Genomic DNA, 20,380 nt, shown 5'->3' with positions numbered 1-20,380 from the left:
TGGCTCTGCTGTTCCAAAATTTGATTTGAGGCATTATTTTAAAGTTGTTTGAAAGTGAATTTTCTTGGCCCTGAATTTGATACTTCTGGTCTCTATCATTCAATTGGTAGTTTTATTTTTATAATGCTTTTATATTCCTCTTGTTTTCTAATTTAACTATCCATATATTTATGTCTTGATTCTCCAACTTGATTGCTAGAATGTAAACTGATTGATGTTAGAAACCATGCTTATACAAATCATACTTATTGTATTCCCATAGTGTCCTTTATTTATTAGTTGCTTAATTAGCATTTATTGATTTATTCTGTTGCCATAGTCATTAACCAAAAAACTTCCATACCAATTTTCCTTTGTTGTAAATAAACCCATGGTTAACCAGAAAAATAAATTTTATATTCTATATTTATTTTATTTGTTCATTTTAATCTTGTTATTTCATAGTTGAAAATAATGGTTTATGATTATAAGAATGTTCTGTTTTATGCCTCACAGTGAGAGATCTACCACAAATTTGCCTTGATGTTCGACAGAAACAGCGCCTATCTTTTGATTCATTGTCAGCTGAAATGAAAGCACCAATTCCTCCAGAATCTTCCCTTCCCATTCGAACAAAAACTATGAAAGATTTTCAGTAAGTTTCAACTCTGTAATTAATACTGCTAAAGTGGGATCTTCATGTCCTCTGAGACATTTACAGAATATCCTGTTCTTTACTTTTGTGAGATATTGGGTTCATCAGTTATTAGTATTTATCATTGAATTAGTTTATCACTATTTTTATTAGTTAATCTGTATGTTTTATGTTCCTTGAATCAATTAAAGGGAAGTATTGCCAAACTCTATTAGTATTCAGATTGATTGTACAATTTGTACCATTTTTGTTGTCATCTTTTCTACTTTTCAGGTATTTCACTGCTCATTATGGGTTCTAACATTGGTTGACGCAGTAAAGAGGAAATGAATTTAAATCAGTTTTATTTTCCATGTGTTGCAGCTCTAATAAAAAAGATTTTTTTATGACAGAGATGTTTATTATTAATAGCACCAACAAAAGCTGGCATTTATAAAGTGCTTTATGATTTAAGAAGTATTATATATCTTTTTTGTTTGACCTTAAAACAATCTTTTAAATTTGAAACTCATATGAGACTTTATGACTAATAATTTGAACAAAGAAAGTTTAAGAAGCAGAATAGCATCAAAACCCACATAATAGAATAATATTGTGTGCTTTGGTTTCTAAGAAGCAACACCAACAACCAGAGAACACCTGTAAGATGGTCATCACATTGCAATGGCTACAGGTAACACAGTTTTTGACATATAGCAGACACTTTATTGATTGTGCAGGAAGTGGAACAAAAGGGATGATTAAGAAACACTTGAATCTGATAATGGTGGACAAACTTCATCCAAAGGCCATACCACTCATAGAGGACCAGTGTGCTAGAGTTGACACCTCACCCACATGCTACTGTCCGTAGTTATTTTTACATTTGCAATATAAATAATAAGACTCCATGAATCCTCCAATAGCCAGTCTTTGAAGATAGAAGTTTCTTAAAATTCTGTTTCCAAAAACTGTCCTTTATATAGAAGGAAACTTTAGAAATGGCATAGAAGGTTTTTACAAAGAGAATTCAATGTAGAAGAAAGCCCTGCTCTACCTTTGTGATCTTGGGCAAGTCACTTAAACACCCTGATCCTTCCAGTTCCTCATTTGAAAAGTGAAGATAATATTTATGAGATCTGTTTCTTAGTGTTGTTGTGAAAATGTATATGAAGTCCCCTGAGGTGACCCAAAGTTCTCGTGGAGCAATAAATTTGAATACCTTAAATAGCCTTGGGGACATTGTGCATATGTAAGCTAGTTGGCTAGTCAATAAACATTTATTAAGGACCAACTATGGACCAACCCTGGGCTAAGTGAAGAGGAAGGAAACAAATAGCCAAAAAGACAGTTCTTGTCCTCAAAGAGCTAGCAATGTCAGGGGAATGAGAACACTTAAAAGGAAAGGGAATGGGGGGCAAGGAGTGGGGTGGGGTCCAGAGGGAATTCTTGATTTTGCCCTTCATTTTCAAAGTAAGACAGTTATGTCAGGGAGGTAATGCCATGACAAGCACATGAATTGGATTTGAGTGAGGAAAGCTGTGCTGTCATCAGCTTTACTTTCTTCTCCAGAGCCATCTGGGGCCAGTGACCAAATATGAATCAGGCAATAAGGGTGAAGTGACTTGCCCAAGGACACCCAGCGCTCTACCTAACTGTCTCCATCTAACCACCTACCGAGGGGCAAAATAAAGTCCAAATGCATGCAGTGAGGTGGGCCATGATGACTGGCCTGAGTACCCTCCTTAAATGGAATTTCTGGAAGGGACTATTCCACCTTCCATTTAGAGGGGTCCTAGGTACAGTGGGTGCTAATGAAGTGTGAGTACCAACGCTAAAGCAGTCTTGCCCAATGATGAGTTCCTGGGGACATCATAAAGTCTAAAGGAGAGTAGTTAGGTTTTACTATGGTCAGCAGGACTTATAAAACAAAGATTGAGATTCTGATTTTTTAAGGCCCCTTATAGCTGTAAGAGTATGATTTTCCTTTTACCCCTAAAAAAAATCACTTTTTAGTGGCCTCATTTTTTTTTCAAAACTATCTCTGGCCCATATTTCTAACCAATCTTAATTTTTAATTTTATCATTTTTCTTAGATTCTTGAAATGTTTTAATTTTTGCCTGTGTAGAAACTTGGAGGATTTTTTTTATCTTTCCTATTCAGTTTTTTTAATTTAGCAATTTATACCAAAAGTATTTCTGTGCTGTGCATTTCAAGTCAGTCTATTCCTAATGGAAATTGATGCAAAAATATTGCATAAAAATATTAACAAGAGGCTGCAGTCATAGTTTTAAAGTATTGTACACTATGTTTAGGTAAGTTTAATTCTAGGATTTTGGGGCTGGAGGGTAGAGTGCATAGCCTTCAGTGACAGAGACACATCATTTGTAACTTGACTTGGTTTCAGCTCAGTGAACAAGGTATACCCCTCACCAGTCCCAAAATGTTTCCTTATTATGTGTTTTCTTCCCCATATTAGAATGTAAGCTTCTCAAGGAAAAGGGCTTTCTTTCTTTTTTTGCATTTTTATCTTCAGTGCTTAGTATGGTACCTAGCATATTAACAAATGTTTATTGAATTGAATTCAGATAGAAAAAGAAATTCCATTTGGATTTGATACTGAATGCACACACACACACACACACACACACACACACACAACCATCCAGGGGAGCTAGATTGTGCAGTGGTTAGAGCACTGGTCTTGGAATCAGGATGGGAGTTCAAATCTAGCCTCTGATACTTCTAACTGTGTGACTTAGGGCAAATCACTTCACCCTCATTGCCTTGCATCCAGGGCCATCTCCAGTCATCCTGATTCTTATCTGGCCACTGGACCCAAATGACTCTGGAGGAGAAAGTGAGGATGGTGACTTAGCATAGCAACCCCTCACTCAAATCCAATTCACGTGCTTGTCATGGAATCACCTCCCTGATGTTGTGGTCTTCTTTGAAAATGAAGGGTGAGAATTATATAAATGCAACCACAAAGTAGTTTTTATAGAACTAAAGGAAATAATTTTAAAGTAATTAACTTTTTGTTATTGGGCTATGCTAGTGTTAGATGAAATTTATTTTACAGATTTACAATTATTCCAAACTACTATCACATTACTTCATAGAAATAGACAAAATTATAACAAAATTCATCTTGTGGAATAAGAATCTAAAGGGAAATTTTTTTAAATGGACAGAAAGAACCTAGAAGTATCAGATCTTAACTTATAATTCAAAGTTATAATCATCAAAATAGTTTGGTAGTTGTTAAGAAATAGAAAAGTCGAGTGGAACAGATTAGTTATACAATATACAAAAACAAACAGCCACAGTAGCAATAGATTTCATTCTTTGGAATTGGGGAACAAGAAATCTGAATGCCTTGGAATTCCCTAAATCAATAAGTTATTTTAAATTTTCCACAATGTTTTATTTCTGTGTTTTAAATAGTAATGAGTCCCTGTAATGATAAAAAGTGAATCATTTTTTCTGTGTTAAGGTTATTCTAAAAATTTCAGGGTTTTCCATAAAAACAATATAATATAAATGCATGGTTTTTATGAATCAATAAATTATGACTACATATTGTCACAATGATTTATTTAAATATATTTAAGTATTTTAATGTAAATAATTAATGATTAACTATTTTAAAATCATTTTATTTAAATTATTTTATTCATATGATTTAATTGTTCATATGATCAGTAATATTAAATATTATCCAACTTTTATAAGAATTTATTTACCAAGTAAAGTGATATTTATATTGTTCAGTTAGGATACACCATATTCCCTGGATAATGTTTGGCTACCTTTTTTCAAGGGTTCTATATGAACTTCACATTCATATGTTATGACAAAATCAAGTTATAATATAGATAAGTATTTTACAGAATTTTTTTGGCCTTCATTATACTTTTTATTAGACTAGAGTGGTTTCAAGGACATTGCTGCTTAGAGTTATAATAACCAGAGCTTTGCCTTAGAGTACCACATAAATAATAATAGCTCATTTATTTAGTAGTCTTTTTGAAATTCCCTAGGAATACTATTAATAGTTAACATTTATAGAGCATTTTAAGTTCTGCAAAACACTCTGTATGTGTTATCTTATTTGATTTTCACAACTTCCCTGTAAGGAAGATACTATCATTATTCAGTTTTATAGATGAAGAAATTAAGGTCAGGTGATTTCCACAGGGTTCATATTTAGAGGTATCAGTGGCAGGATTTGAATTCTGGCTTGTAATTTTACTGAACCCCAAGTCGTATTCTATCTGCCATTCCACCCCACTGCCTGTGTATCTTCCTCATGGGGTTGGGAGTATTAAATGAGATCATATCTGTCAAGTGCTTTGTATACCTCAAAGCACTTTCTAAATATCCCCTACTTATATTGCCTTAATCACTAACCCCAAGATAGCCAAAGACACAGAAAACATTCTCACCCTATTGATATTTATGGAAAGATTCAATTGAGGATCTCTTTAGATTAAATTGTGTTGTTGAGGCTTCAGTTTTCAATGGTGGAGGAATAGTAGGATCCAGAGCTGAAAAATTCATTGGTGATCATCTGGTGCAAACCTCTCATTTTATAGCTGAGAAGCTTTAGATTTCCTAGGGCCATTTAAGCAGTACGTGGCAGGGACACAATTAAAATGTCATCTTCCAGTTCCGATTCAGTTACATGAATGAAACCACAGAATCATCAAAGTATGAGGCCCTCCAAATCTGTAGTGTGCCCTGTTTGGATCTTGTAGTATCTCCAGACCTGAAGGCCACCAATTTAAATTATTAGGATCTTAATTTTGTAAATTCAAAACTAGAAAAATGGTTTAGACCAACTCCCTCCTTTCAGAAATAAAGGAAAAAAGGTCTAGAGGTCAGGTATCAGTGATGAAATTTAAACCCTGGTGCTTTGACTCCAATTCCAGTGCTTTTTCCAACAAAGCACACATTAAATATTTTTTTTTGTTTTTCAAGATATTAACTATTCATTCACAAATATTTACTTTTATAGTCTAGGTTGATATTTTCATGCAGGTTAATAAAGAAAATACATTTATTATCATTTCAGATGACATCAGTTAAATCACTGTTACTTCCAAAGAGACCTGAATTCTAATGCCAATTTCACTTCTAAGTAATCTTCTCTTTTTTAAAAAGTAGGTAAAAGAGGCCATTCTTTGCCTCATTTACTACTTAGCCATAGTCACTGAATGGGTGATTCACCCTGGAACAGACCTTAACTTAAAAAAGATCCAGGTCTCCCACTGCATCCAGGGTCATCTTTGGCCATCCTGATCTATGTTTTGTCACAGAACCCAGTTGACTCTGGAGGATAGAATTAGATGTTGACTTTGTAGAGTCTCCCCTTCATTTAAATCCAATTCACTTGCAAGTCATGGCATCACCATGATGTCATAGTCCTCTTTGAGAACAAAAGGTAAGCAACAACATATTTCTACATCTGTCCTAGCTGTCTCTCACTAGGTTGCAGTGATGAAAAGAAAAAAGTCATTAGGAAAAGTTATATAAATATAAATTATTATTTCTCATGAAAAGGGAACATTTGCAATAAATGCAATTGTTTTACAAGTGGTAGATAATAGCTATAGTAGGAACTTACTCAAATAATAGAATCCACTTTAGACCTGAATATGTATCATGATTTTGGTAACTAAGTACTTGGCTACATTAGGCAAGGTGAGATAGGACTGAGGCAAAATCAGAGGGAGAATAATGTAATTTAATTTGGAAATCACCATATCATGAAATCAAATAACAAGAGCATGCTAGTTCTGGGGGGAAAAATCAGTATTCATTTGTATTTCAAAATTACATGTTTCAGTTGCTTTCACCTATAAAGAGGGAAAATATTATTTGGGAATGAGAGTATACTGTAATTATGTGTGTATTAAATTTATTTCTATTAAAGTGATCTTTACTTTCCATTTTAGGGAAGATGTAGAAAAAGCCAAATCATCAGGAGAATGGAAAGAGGTCCATGACTTTTATCTAACAACATTTGATTCTTTCCTGGAGCTCAGTGCTACATTTAAGGTTAATTGATAGTTTTCTAATCCATTTTGTATTTTCTTAATTTAAAATTCTCCTATAAAATGTGATTATTTTGCCCTTTGCCTTGTTTTCTACACTTCAGAATTAAGCCTCTTTTAAAACAAATATGCTTGAATCAATGATGATTTAAATTCTATACAAAAACTATTCTGATCTGTTATTGATATAAATATTATTGTATGTTTTTTTCATGATTCAAAAATGAGTTTTATATACATATATATTTATCTGAATATATTTGCATATATGTACATATATAGATACATATAAATAGTTTCATTTTCAATATAAATAATTTTCTATAAAAAAATTCTTTTAAGCCATCAGAACAAAAAAGGATATAGGTATAGGTTTCATTTAATTTTATTACCAAGAACTGCTTTTATAACTTTATGTAACGTATTGAACTTTTAAATTGACTTTGCAGAAAGATACCAATGTCCCATTCAATACTATAGAAGATTCTGGGATTAATGCCAAATTTGTGAATATTGTGTATGATGCCTTACTTAATACTGTAAGTATTTTAAAATAAATTATTTAAAATACACATATGTAAATGTTTTAAAGTCTACAATGAATTTACAAACTGTAGAATTTAGTTTGGCTTTTTTTAAAAACCTAAAAATAATAGATTTATATGAAAATAATTATTAAAATACATTATATTTTAGGGTTTTTTTCAGTTGCTTTGTAAAAGTTCTTCTTTTACTTTTAATTGAGCCATTTTGGGGCAATTAGAAAAAATATTTGCAAAACTTGGTCTATGCTGACATGGTATCAGTATAATAAATTATATGCATCTTTTTAATTTTTGTCTTAAGGCTGGACTCTTTTTTATTTGTATTCCTGTCATATCCTGTCAAGAAAAAGAAAAGAAAAATTTTTTTTGTTGTACAGTAAACACTATTACAGATCAAATATACATTTTCCCTGTTAATTCTATAAATATACCTAGTATGTAAAATTTTTAAAAGTAATTAGGTACAAAATTTTGATTTTCTTCATTTTACAGCCTCAAGATATTCAGAAGTCAGTACTGAAAGGTATCATTAACAGTTTATTAAGAGAATGGAAAGGGTAAGTATATTATTTATTTTATAATTAAGTAAAGCACTTAAAACTAACTTTTAAACTACAAATTGTAATAGTTCCACTTAAGGTCAAATACAATATTATTTCATAGTTTTCTTTTTCTTAGAATTTAACCTTAATTTTTCATTTTACAATTTCTGATAGCACAAATGTAAAATTACTATTATTCTTTAATGACTTTGGGAGCCATTCAAATTGTTTATAATCCTATTTTGAAAATGAATGCACCATATCCTTTGATCTAGAAATACCACTACCAGGTCTATGTCCCAAAGAAATAATAAAGAAGGGGAAAAGACCTACAATGTAGAAAACTATTTATAGCAGCTCTTTTTGTAGTGACAAAGAATTGGAAATTAAGGGGGGATGCCCATCAAGTGAAAGATGTCTAAACAAATTTTGGTATATGAATGTGATGGAGCACTATTATTCTGTAAGAAATCATAAGCAGATGGATTTCAGAAAAACCTGGCAAGACTCACATAAATTGATACTGAATGAAGTGAACAGAACCAGGAGAATGTTATACACATTAACAGCAATATTGTGTTATGCTGAACCATAATGAACTTAGTTCCTCCTCTCAGCAGTTCGATGATCAAAAACAATTCTAAAAGACTTGTTATGGAAAATGTCATCCACATCCAGAGAGAAAAACTATGGAGTCTGAATGCACACTATTTTCACTTTTTAAAATTTGTTTTTTTCTTTCTCATGGTTTTCCCTCATTTGTTCTGATTCTTCTTTCACAAATAACTAATATGGAAATATATTTAACATAATTGTATATTACAACCTATACCAGAGTACTTGCTATCATGGGAGGAAAAAGAGGGAGGCAGAAAAATGTGGTACTCAAAAATCTTACAAAAAATGAATGTTGAAAACCATCTTTACATGTAATTGGAAAAATTATGGATGAGTTATTGATTTGGATTGGTAGATGAAGTTTTCCACAATGGGCATTATCCAAACTGATGAAATTGTTGCCACTGCAATTTAGGGTAACAAAATAAAGATAGAGATTTGGGATAACCAAATAGCCAAATTGGGAGTTCCTGAAAGATGAAGGAATTCCCACATTCTCTGAGAATTTAAAACTGCTTAGTATTTTATTATGAAATATAGCAAAAGTAAACAGGTTAAAAAAATTTTCCTCTGGAAGGGTCAACAAGCTCTTTAGGACATAGTGAATAACAAAAGGGTAGGTGAGGTTGCTTGGTAGACAGAGAGAGGGAAATAAAGAAAGGCAGGGATAAAGACAGTCAGGGAAAGCTGACTGGGTGAGAGAGAGAGAGAGAGAGAGAGAGAGAGAGAGAGAGAATGAGAATGGCCCTGAGCCTTCTGAAGTCCAGCTTAGTTTTTTAACAAAATTCCCAGATTTAACAGCATTAAAAGGTTACAGAATATGTTTCTGCTACATTCATAATTCTCTGCATCAAAATCACATATCCAGACTTTCTCACAATGCCATTTCTCCCTCTCTGTCATGTAATTGTTGTTATCAACCATTCTCCTAAGAAGAATTGTGTGTTCCCTCACCAAAGAGTCAAGGGAGATAGATGGAATCAATAGCTTAAAATAGGAAATATTTAATTTATCAAGAGGGTTAGACCTACCAGTTCTTTTAGAAAGTAAACTGAGAATTCCTGTTATTTCAGATAAGAAGTATGCTTTTTTGTAACAGAGTCTTGAAGCAAGTAAATACCAGGGGCACTTTCCTCTATTCACTGGTAGGAGCTAGTATGATGTGAAGAGAGATTCTCTGGGTCCCTGTTTTCTCATTTTTTAAATGTGGAGATTCCGCTCTGTAAGCCTTTTATTGTGATTCATTTTTATCCACCATCAAAATCATGTGTCTATTAGTGAGATTATGAGATGCTAAATTAGAAAAAGAGGTAGAGAAATGAGGTTTTGATGAAAAGTAAAACCAGCCTTAACAACGACCAGCCTAGTTATTGTGCCTCAAGCAAGCCAACACATGTTGAAAAAATGAATCAGAGGTAACAGTACACCTTACTTGAATGCACAGTCATGTAGAATTTCAGGAAACTAAGCAAAGGTACAGCTACAAGATAAATGAAGAATAACCTGAGTACAGTGGCAGATTAAGAAGACTCCTTCTCTTTTAGAGACTAAGTAATAAGTGAGAGGATTCAGGAGCCAGGAGGCTGTTTGTGGGTCAGTCAGCAAGTCAACAAGCATTGGGCTGAGACTGGAGATACAAGGAAGGACTGCAGGGCGGATGTCCAATGTCGTCCAACAACCCTTGATGCTTGTAGAATGCGGCCAGAAGGACTACTGTGCTATTTAGATATAGAGAAACATCTAGAGCAAATCCAAGAAATCTGTACTAGGTAAAATGTGAGGAAGCAGATTCAGGTCCCAGGACCTCACCCTTCTGAGTCCTGTCAGCTAATCACATTGATCAATTAAACTAAAATAAAGCACTTGTGCACCTTTGTGCAAATTTTTTTCTTTTTTTTTCCAGTTTCATTTCAACTGAGCTACATTAAGTATATATTATGTAGGAGAAATTTTGTTAGGCCCAGAGAAAACAAGACAAAAAGTCCCTACCCACATTATTTTCTCCCTGGAATGTACCTGACTTCAAGGTCAGGTTAGATGCTTCCTCAGGGAGCAAGTCATCCCAAATCTTCCAGTTGTTAACTCTCTCCTATGCTCATGTGTGGACCTGTGGTAATGTAGCTCAGTTGAAATGAAACTGGAAAAAAAGAAAAAAATTTGCACAAAGGTGCACAAGTGCTTTATTTTAGTTTAATTGATCAATGTGATTAGCTGACAGGACTCAGAAGGGTGAGGTCCTGGGACCTGAATCTGCTTCCTCATCTTCACCTGTGAAATAAAGAAGTTTAAAAAGGACCTGAGTTTCCCCTTTAAGCACTAAATCGATGATCCTATGGCTTACTCTTTTAGTTAAGTCCAATTCTAAATCAAGCTTGTGAAGAGATTGTACTTGCCTTGTTGTGTTGCTCCAGTTGTATTCCTTGGCCTATTTGGAGAACTCACCTCCAGAATGGTATGAATTGGCTATTCATATGAAGATTGTGTTCTTAAGATGGATGTTCAAAGTTGAGTAATGTCAATGCTGAAATTAGTCCTTCTGGGGAACTTCTGGGGTAACTTCCCAGTGTCTGACTGTGAGAGAGTTTTTATGCCCAGTCTTCTATTGCTCATAAAATTTTTGTATTTTATACTTGGTATCAAAAGAAATTCAAAAACATTTATCAGTGTAACATTAACCATTTTGAAGTTGGTTAATTTTCAATCTTTTCACCAAACTTGAAACTCTGATTTGTAAGTTTCCTTAGTTTTATATTAGATTTAGTTTTTTCTATTTCTCCAAAGGTTATCAGGGCAACTTCAAGTGGTAACTTTAATATGTTTGATTATCCTTTTAGAGTTTATAAAGTAGTGATATACATTAATTAGTCGATCAACAAGTATTTAATGCCAAGCACTGCTTTTGTAACCTCTGACCCCACATTTTAATTCTCCACTGACCAAATCATACTAGCATTTCTTGAATTTAAAGTAATAAAACCATTAAGTACAGAAATTAGATCTAGGCCCGAACTACTAAGAACTGTAAGGAAGTACCATACCATTATTTTTATTAAAATGTTTTTCATAATCATTAAAATTCATTAGTTCATTTATCAGACATAAAAGATGAACCAAAAGATGATCAGCACAAATCAAAAGAATAAACTTCAAGTACAGAAAACTATCCTTGTCCTTCAACTTTATTTTTGTCCCACGTTTTTCTCACAAGATCTAAAGAAGCAGTTGTGGTGGTGGTAGTAGTAGTAGTAGTAGTTGTTATAAGTAGTAGTAGTAGTTGTAATTAGTAGTAAGTAGTAGTAAGTAGTAGTAGTAGAAGTAGTAGTAGAAGAGATGGTAGTGGTGGTAGTGGTGGTGGTGGTGGTAGCAGCAGCAGCATCAATAGCAGGAGAAGCAATTATACAGTTGTGGAAACTGAGGCAAAGATTAGATGATTTTTCTAAATGACTGAGGCTAAATTTAAACTTAAATACTCTACTGCACCACCTGGTGGCCTCAATTAGTAGTTAGACTCCTAGGGTTTAAATGTACCTTGTTAATACCAATTTGCTACTTAATTATTTTGAGCCAGAGATTCTAGAGATTATCTAGTCCACTTCTTTCCTGGTTTTCAGAGCAACCAGTCTCTCTGCTCTAATGTGCCATTTCTTTCTGGAGCAACTTCATATCAATGCTCTTTTCTTTATATTTCATGAAGAAGGATATGAATCAGAGTGTTTGACCTAGATCAGATATTAAAGATGATCTAGTCTAAACTCCTCATTTGACAGATGAGGAAATGGAGTTCCAGAAAGATTACTCATATATTATGTGAGGACAAAATAAATACTAAATAGCATCTTTGTGTCTGTCACTCCTAGGTCAAACCAAACTTTTTCTCTCCAGCCTCAACTTTTGGCATGACTCAATTCTTTTTTTATATAAATATTTTATTTGTTTTTCCAACCACATACAATGACAGTTTTTATCAATCATTTTTGCAAGATTTTGAGTTTTACTATTTTTCTCCCTCCCCTCCCTTCCCTCTTCCCTCTCCCCTCCCCCCTCCCCCAACCAAAAGCAATCCAATTCAGGCTCTACTTTTATAACTATGCTAATTGAACATGATGTGAAAGAAGAATCATATCCAAAAAGAAGAAAGAAAATATTAGAGAGAATAAAATGACACAATATAAAATGACAATTTAAAAATTGAAGATAATAAGTTTTGGTCTTTGTTCAAACTCCACAGTTCCTTCTCTGTATACATTTGGTATTCTCTATCACAGATCCCCTAAAATTATCCCAGATTATTGCACTGGTAGAATGAGCAAGTCCATCAAGGTTGATCATCATCCTATGTCGTTGTTAGTATGTATAATGTTCTTTTGGTTCTGCTCATTTCATTCAGCATCAGTGCATGACTCAATTCTTGTAGTAAACCTTTATTGACCAATTCAGTAGGCATTGAATATTTATCTGTTTCTTTTCAGGCCACGATCAAAAGATGATCTTAGAGCATTTTTTATACTTTTGCAGGTAAGACAGTAAAAATTGAATCATGTGATTCAGATCACATAAACATGTGTGAATATATGTATAGTGAACTAATGCAATGAAATATTAATTTGGCTGAAATAACTCAGTATTTTAGAGTATCACAATTTGTGACAATGAACTAAGTCTATTGACAAATCTAAAAAAAAGGAATTTTAAAGGAATTTTAGCCAAAATGGGTTTTCATTGTCACTTGTACTTAAGTTACAGAACACACTTCAAGAACAGAGGCTAAAATAAACTTCCCTTCTCCTTCTTCCTTTCCTACTTGACATGAGAGTTAATAATTCCTGCTCTTTAGTTACCTTCTTATAATTTCTGGATCTCAGTTTTCCTATTTCTTCTCAGAAATGTTTGAGAAATCTATTTCATCAACTCTTGATCATAAAATAAGTATACAGAACTTGTGGGGGAGGCATATAAAGGATGCAGAACTATTGGGGGAGTAAGCATTTGATGTCCATATATAAAGACATCTAAATTTTGTTTTTGTTTTGTGTTCTTTTAAAAAACAGGGAACATAAAACTGCATGAAAGAAATAAAAATTTATAAAATTCATTTCTATGAGTGATTTAAAAGGAAATAGGGGAGGAGGAAGTAGAAGGGAGTAAAAGCTGGAAAAGGATAAAAGAAGAAAAAAGAGGAGCAAGAGAAAGAATGGCAGATACTAAGACAAAAGGGACAATAGAAAGATATAGATAAGGGAACTAAGCTTCTACTCTTGTTATATATAGCTGTTTATTTGAGGCTAAGTTGCTTATTGTGACTGTTGTCTTTTGAAAATCTAGCCATCCCCCTTCCTCCTAAGGACTACTTTTCAAAATTGAAATAAAGTTTCTTGTCTCATGGAATTCTTTGAGGTGTTTTTGGTCATTTGAAGTAATGACTTGGTTTTTAGAAAGTTACTTCAGGACCTTAAAAGTGTTTGGCAATTTACTTTTAAATTTATTTCCTTAGACCTGAAACATTGGCATTTAGAAATTGATCTTTAGAAACTATCAATTCAGCAACAAAACAAGCACTTATTAACCCCTACTATATGCCAGACTGTATTAGCCCCTGAAAAAACAGAGCAAGGCAAAAATAGGTTCTTTATTCTAAAAGCTTGCAGCCTAATGGGGGGAAAGAATATGTAAACAGTTACATAGAAATAAGACATATTCAGGATAAATTGGAAATATATGTTTGGGGAAATTAGGGCATCCTTACATACATAGTAGTTTAAGTTTGCACCTAGAATCAGCATTGATTTCATTTTCTAAGTATTTTTACCATCTTCAACAATTCTGGAATCTCATCAAGATGAGCTCTTCCTCCATCAGTAATGATCACAAACTACCTCTGCCTTCTCTTTCTGTCTAATTGTGAGCTCCTGGAGGGCAGGTGTTGTCTTTTTGACTTTCTTTTTAACCTTAGTGTTCAGCTTGATAAATGTTTATTGACTGACAAGTCCAAAGAGGGTCTACCCAAGATACTAGAGGTAACTCAGACTTTCCCTGGGGAACGCCATAAGACAGTCTATCTGTTGTTACTACTTGCTCTGGTTCTCCTTCTTTTGCAGTTTGACATTTCTTAGATGTCATCTTTTACACCATTTCTCATCTGGAAGTGATTGTTGGCAATATACTATTTAGGCCTATCCTGTATATTTTGCTCTTGCCTTTTGGTTCACTTGAAATTTGGATACTTTCAAGATTGTGATGTTCTGTGATTCAGAGACATATTAGCATTATTCACTCAAAACTGGTACTAATAAGTTAAATCATTATAGGATTGATAAGTAATAAGAACCAACCAAAATGAGGGGGATCTCCTTAGAAATAAGGGGGGGGGAGTTAGAGCCTGAGAGAGGGAAAAGTAAGATGCCTCAAGTTTTAATGTTATACTTTGCTATTCATTTTAGCTATAGGCACCTGACTAAATTATTGTGATTGTTGGGTTTTACAATTTTGAATCACTCTCCACCAATTAAGAACAGTCTATTCTGCCTTGGAAAATATAAAATGTTTCCCATTCCCCCTACTCTCCTCTTTTCAAAGATTAAAAAAAATAAATATAATTATTTCCCCATAAAATTTTAGAAGTTTTTTGGTACATTTTAAGGGGATTTAAGCATTAATGATATTCACCTGATAGTTTATGTTTGAATTTGTTTTCCTAAATTATAATTTATCATTAAATCCATATTATTTAAATTGTATTTATTTAGAATGTGCAAAGTTTTAACAAAATTTCTATAATGTCTTTTGCAGAATCCTCAGTTTAATAACACATCCACTTATGTCATCTATGCCCACTTGCTAAGACAGATAGCTACCTTAGTGGAAGCGGACCACCATTTCCTTGTTCACTGGTTTAAAAAGTAATTTTCTCCATGATACTGAATGTGATTAGTATTACTGTTTGTTTGAAACCATCTTAAAGATTTCATAATAAGATTCATTTAAATATTTTCAAATATAGTAACATTTATAAATTATAATGCTTCAAAAACCTATTGTAAAAGTTACTGTACAAAGATATTATAAATGCATGCTTTAGTAGAAATAGCCAAATTTTATATCATTTTAATGTCTTTAATATATATATTTATATTATGAGATAGATTTCTGTTACCAGTTTTTCAAATATCTCAGAAATAATGACTTGACATACTACTTACATTTTCTTCTAAAAACCTTACTATTTTTTAACCTTGCTCATTATTGCTTACATAGTGCCTTAGGGGAAGGAGTATAATATAATATAAAAAGTAAAAGAAGAAAATGTAGGCTTGTGACCTAACACAGTTACGTTATTAGCTAGATGCCTTAAACAAGTCATTCCACCTCTTATAGACTCATTTTCTTCATCTGTAAAATTAGAAAATTGGACTAGGTGTTATTTTTCAGCTCTAACATTCTAGAGGTTTAGACAGGTTCTTCCTGTCTAAAAACTAATGAAATGCAGATTGGCTATTGTAATCTATTTGCATGAGACATAGTAACTACCTTTTTAGTGTACTAAATCTACTTTCAAAATAGCTTTTATTTTTGGTTTAAATACTAAAAACGGAAAAAATATCTCAACATTAGAAAATGATTGCAGGGAAAAAAGTCCAATAAAGCAAGATATCTGATAATCAACCTTATAATAATCATATTTTGGTGTTTATTTCTTATTTAATTAAAATCATTATTCAAAGAAGAAATGTATTTTTCTCTAATTCCTCATAAGTTAAAATATTGATATAATTTTAAAGAATATTATAAATCTTTGCATGTTTTACCAGTAAGTATGTCATCAAAATGTAGAAAATGTTAAATTTGATTGGAATTATTTTAAAATCTTTCCTAGATTATCACAAAAGAGGTTCAAGCAATTGTTAGACAGGTTGCTACAGTTTATTTCATTACGCCTGTTTCCTGCAAAGCCTGAAGAATTTCCACCTATGACAAAATGTTCCTGGTGGATTCCATCAGCAGCCAAAGTCTTGGCTTTACTTAGTAGGTTTTTTCCTTCTCCTGATTCTATTTTTTATTTAAGTGAATTTAAGAATGCTATCTTTTCCCTGAAGATTTCAGTGTCCTACAAAGACAGACTGAAGATCTCTTCCTCAAAGAGAATTTTGAAGTAGTTTCCTTTCAGTAGTAGTTTTCTTAATAAATTTACTTGAATGATAAGACATTCTTAAAGATTTTGCTGGGGTATATCCTCCTGTGTATTAATGAAGTTTCAATGACATTTTATAAAGCCAACATTCACAGATGACCTTCTAAACTGTGATTCTTAAGAAAAGAATTCTATTAATTTATAAGGGATTATGACTAAGGTTAAAAATCAGTATATGAAAATGGTGGTCTGTGCCCTTTACTCCTATGATCACAATGGTGTGTGTGTGTGTGTGTGTGTGTGTGTGTGTGTGTGTGTATGTGTATGTGTGTGTGTTCATTTGTGTTTGTAAAGAAACCAGTGGAAGAAGTTTCCACTCAATTTAAAAATATTTTTTGCAAATAGAGTTAAAATTTTTTGCAATGAGGATCTCTTAACAAAAACCCTTCTCCTTTCATACATTAAAGTACTTTATAGCAATAAAATAAATACATAAGTTGCTTACAAATCAGTTTCATATTTAAGATGATGAGGATCATGCCAGAAGTTTTCTTTTCAGATACTGCAAATGATCTGGCCCACCTCCCTCTTATTCCTTATACTGATTTCTATAATTCGACATTGGATCATATTGATCTCATGGAGGAATATCACACCTGGCAGTGCTTTGGAAACTCTCGAAGGTAAGAAAAGTAACTAACCAAAAGCAACCCTTTCTCATCTGATAATACATAGCAAAGAAAAAAGTTGACTTAATTAAAAAGTAGTTTTATAATTTACTCCCAGAAGAAAGGCCCTATTCCAACCTAGTAAATAGACTATTAAAAGGTGTCCATTTAAAGCAGTGACTTTTTTTAGGTAAATTTCCATGGGATAGTTCACTTTAAAAAAAAAAGAAATGTTTTTCCTTAATCTGTTTTCTGTTTCTGTTTTTGATCAGGTTTTCCTTCTGTCAGTATCCATTTGTTATTTCTATAGCTGCAAAAAAAATCATTATTCAGAGGGACTCAGAGCAACAGATGATAAGCATTGCCAGGGTAAGCCAGATCATAGAAAAAGTTGTATGTTGTCTATAATCAATACAGTAAACATGCTTTTTGAATTTTCCTAGCATAATTGGTGAAACTTCCAAATAAACCTTTAAAATAGTGGATGCCCAGACAATATTAGGAAACTCATGTTGAGCACAAAGACCTCCTAGAATTCAGCTTCACAGAATCTAAGCCCCTCAGAGGAGTAAGGGGCAGTCAGAGTTTATTGAGCCCAATCTTCCCCTCTAAGGACACAACTACTTTTAGTGAAAGGGAATCCAGTGTTTCCCAAGCCTATCCATTTCTCTTTTGGACAGTTCTAAGTGCTGAAGGAGTTTTTCCTTATAGAACTGACCTCCCTGCAACTTTCACCTTCTCCTCCTCATTCAACCCTTTAAGCCCAATCAGAGCAAGTCTAATCTCAAGCCACTTGATGATTCTTGACAAGCCACTAGCTGTTGTGGCTCCCTTAAGGGACCATACCTCCCTACACCTGAACAAGAATTCCCTCTGCAGTATACCCAACTATCCTCTAGCCTGGTCATCCCTCTTCCCTTAAGCTATCCTACTATTGTAGTCTTTTTTTCATTTTGATTGTTCTTCTCTTGACCTACTTCGCTTTTACCAATTCCCTTCCTAAAATGGGACATGCAGAATTTAACATTGTATTCCATATGTGGTCTGATCAAGACACATATTGTGGGAATATTAGCTAATTTTCTTATGAATACTATAATACTATTACTGAAACCCTGACTGAATTTATTCTTTTAGCTCCATTATAACATCTCATCAGATTTGGAAAAGTAGTAAAAATATGAAGTGCTGGCATAGCTGAACTATAATTTGTAGACTTAGATTTAGTTTAGCATAATCCCATAACTTCATCATTCCAACCAGTGTAATATTGACTAAAAATATGGTGACTATTTTGTGTCTTCATGGGCATATTCCTAAACAATCAGGACATGTAAGTTTTACAAGAAAACGAACACATCTTTCAGAGTATTGGAGTATGTGCCAAACAATTTGAGGAGGTAGAGTGTTTCAATATATGTCACACATTCCAAAGAAATAAGAATACCTATTTATTAAGCCCTACTAGGGCTCAATAAATGATGTAAGATGTTGTGCTAGGGAAATAAAGATGAGAGTAGGGGGAGGGATGCTGCCTTTCAAAGAGTTTACAAAATGCTATGGGGAGAATGTATTAAGTGGTGTCAAACAAATAGAAATGAGGGCCACTAATCTAATCATAGGGATCCCTTGGGCCATGAATTGATTTAAGTTTAAAATATAATGTTATCAATTTTTTAGTATTTTTAATTTTTATTTTGTTAAATATTTCACAATTACATTTTAATCTGGTTTGGCTACACTTGGAAATGTTGCTAACCACTAACAGCCTGGGTGAGTTTGATACTTTTGCATTAAAGCATCATAAAATAAGCAACAAGTTGTGTCAGTTCAAGAACAACACACTGGAAGTGCTGAGCTTCCCCATTTTCCTCCAAATTTCAAATCACAACCATTTCTTATTTAAGCCATAGTTGGTTGGGGAAGGGTTCTTTTTTCTTTTATGTTTAAATATTCATAGCAAAGAATGTGAAACTGAGACAGAAATATTTCCTATATTCGTTGGAGTAGCTCCTATGAAATCATTCCCATTAGAAATGTTAAAAATCAGTTTTATTAATCAAGATCACTATTATTCTAGAGAGGCTGTTCCCATCTGTGCCTTCTTTAGAGAGTAAGAAAGTAGTCCTGGATCATTATTGGAACTCATTGTACACAATCACTATGAAAAAACTAACTGGGGCTAGCTTGCCAACATCTCTTATCTTGCCAGCCTCACTTCAAGTAGGGTGAGGTGTGATGAACAATGAGAAGAACTCTGTTGTAAGAACTTCCATTTTTTTTCAGTGTATTTCAGCTAGGTAGGAAAGAAATCTGATTAAACTAAGCTGCCATTACTGTTAGATGCAACTATCTCCTTCTCCAGGGTGCCTGCTTGTTAAGCCAAGTGAATTTGTTGACTGGTTGAATTTCATCCTATGAGAGAGATCTTTTGGAATGAACCTGAGGAGAGGATTTTTCTTAAATCACACTATTCAATCTATTCTACTTTTATGTAAAGTGAGCCCTTTATGTGAAGTGAGCTATAAATCTCTCAATTCCTTCTTTCCAGTGACAAAGCTGTCCATTTCTTCTTCCAGGATCATCTAATAACTCTTAAGAGGAGAGTCATCTATTACCTTCTATTTCCCCATTAACTTCCTCTTTGGGCCCCAAGACCTCATTTGATCTAGTATGATATTCACCCTTAGAGAAGAGAGAAGTATAATTGTTCCACTTTAAGTAAACAATTCTGAGCACCTCAATTCCTAACATATACCATTTCCCAAACATATATGTCTTCTTGAAGATAATGACTTCTTGAATTGAGACTCCTTGAAGTTAGCTCTAACTATAAAATCTTGAAATCTCTTAATTGGTGGGTCTTGTAGAATTTTAAACTCTCAGAGTTGCAAAATACCTCAGGGTCCATCTTGTCTATTTTTTTTAAGTTTGTGGTAGGCAGTGGGGTTAAGTGGCTTGCCCAAAGCCACACAGCTAGGTAATTATTAAGTGTATGAGGCTGCATTTGAACTCAAGTACTCCTGACTCCAGGGCTGGTGCACTATCCACTGCACCACCTAGCTGCCCTATCATCTTGTCTGATCTACACCTGAACAAAAATACCTTTTAACAAACTTCTTGGCAGGTGATTTCTTTAACCTAAGTGTAAGACTGCATTTATACCCATTAAATTTCATGATTAGTCATCAGACTTCTTCCTGAAGATC

General features: G+C 33.4%; 1 protein-coding gene across 2 annotated transcripts in view; it reads left to right on the top strand.

Annotated features, from left to right (window-relative positions):
* HECTD2 (HECT domain E3 ubiquitin protein ligase 2) overlaps positions 1 to 20,380 on the top strand; it is a 109,082-nt gene that overhangs the window by 47,365 nt on the left and 41,337 nt on the right. For both annotated transcript variants that reach the window (XM_074233390.1, XM_074233389.1), the window contains exons 3-11: positions 496 to 634; positions 6,575 to 6,677; positions 7,123 to 7,212; positions 7,711 to 7,775; positions 12,848 to 12,893; positions 15,165 to 15,274; positions 16,249 to 16,397; positions 17,063 to 17,186; positions 17,444 to 17,540. In XM_074233390.1, coding sequence (XP_074089491.1) covers positions 496 to 634; positions 6,575 to 6,677; positions 7,123 to 7,212; positions 7,711 to 7,775; positions 12,848 to 12,893; positions 15,165 to 15,274; positions 16,249 to 16,397; positions 17,063 to 17,186; positions 17,444 to 17,540 — 923 coding nt within the window. The remainder of the gene's footprint in view (positions 1 to 495; positions 635 to 6,574; positions 6,678 to 7,122; positions 7,213 to 7,710; positions 7,776 to 12,847; positions 12,894 to 15,164; positions 15,275 to 16,248; positions 16,398 to 17,062; positions 17,187 to 17,443; positions 17,541 to 20,380) is intronic.

This window comes from Macrotis lagotis, chromosome 4 (genome assembly GCF_037893015.1).
Source record: "Macrotis lagotis isolate mMagLag1 chromosome 4, bilby.v1.9.chrom.fasta, whole genome shotgun sequence".
Lineage (NCBI taxonomy): Eukaryota > Metazoa > Chordata > Mammalia > Peramelemorphia > Peramelidae > Macrotis > Macrotis lagotis.
Note: the sequence above shows the minus strand (reverse complement) of the source record. Positions and strands in the feature narration are given on the sequence as shown.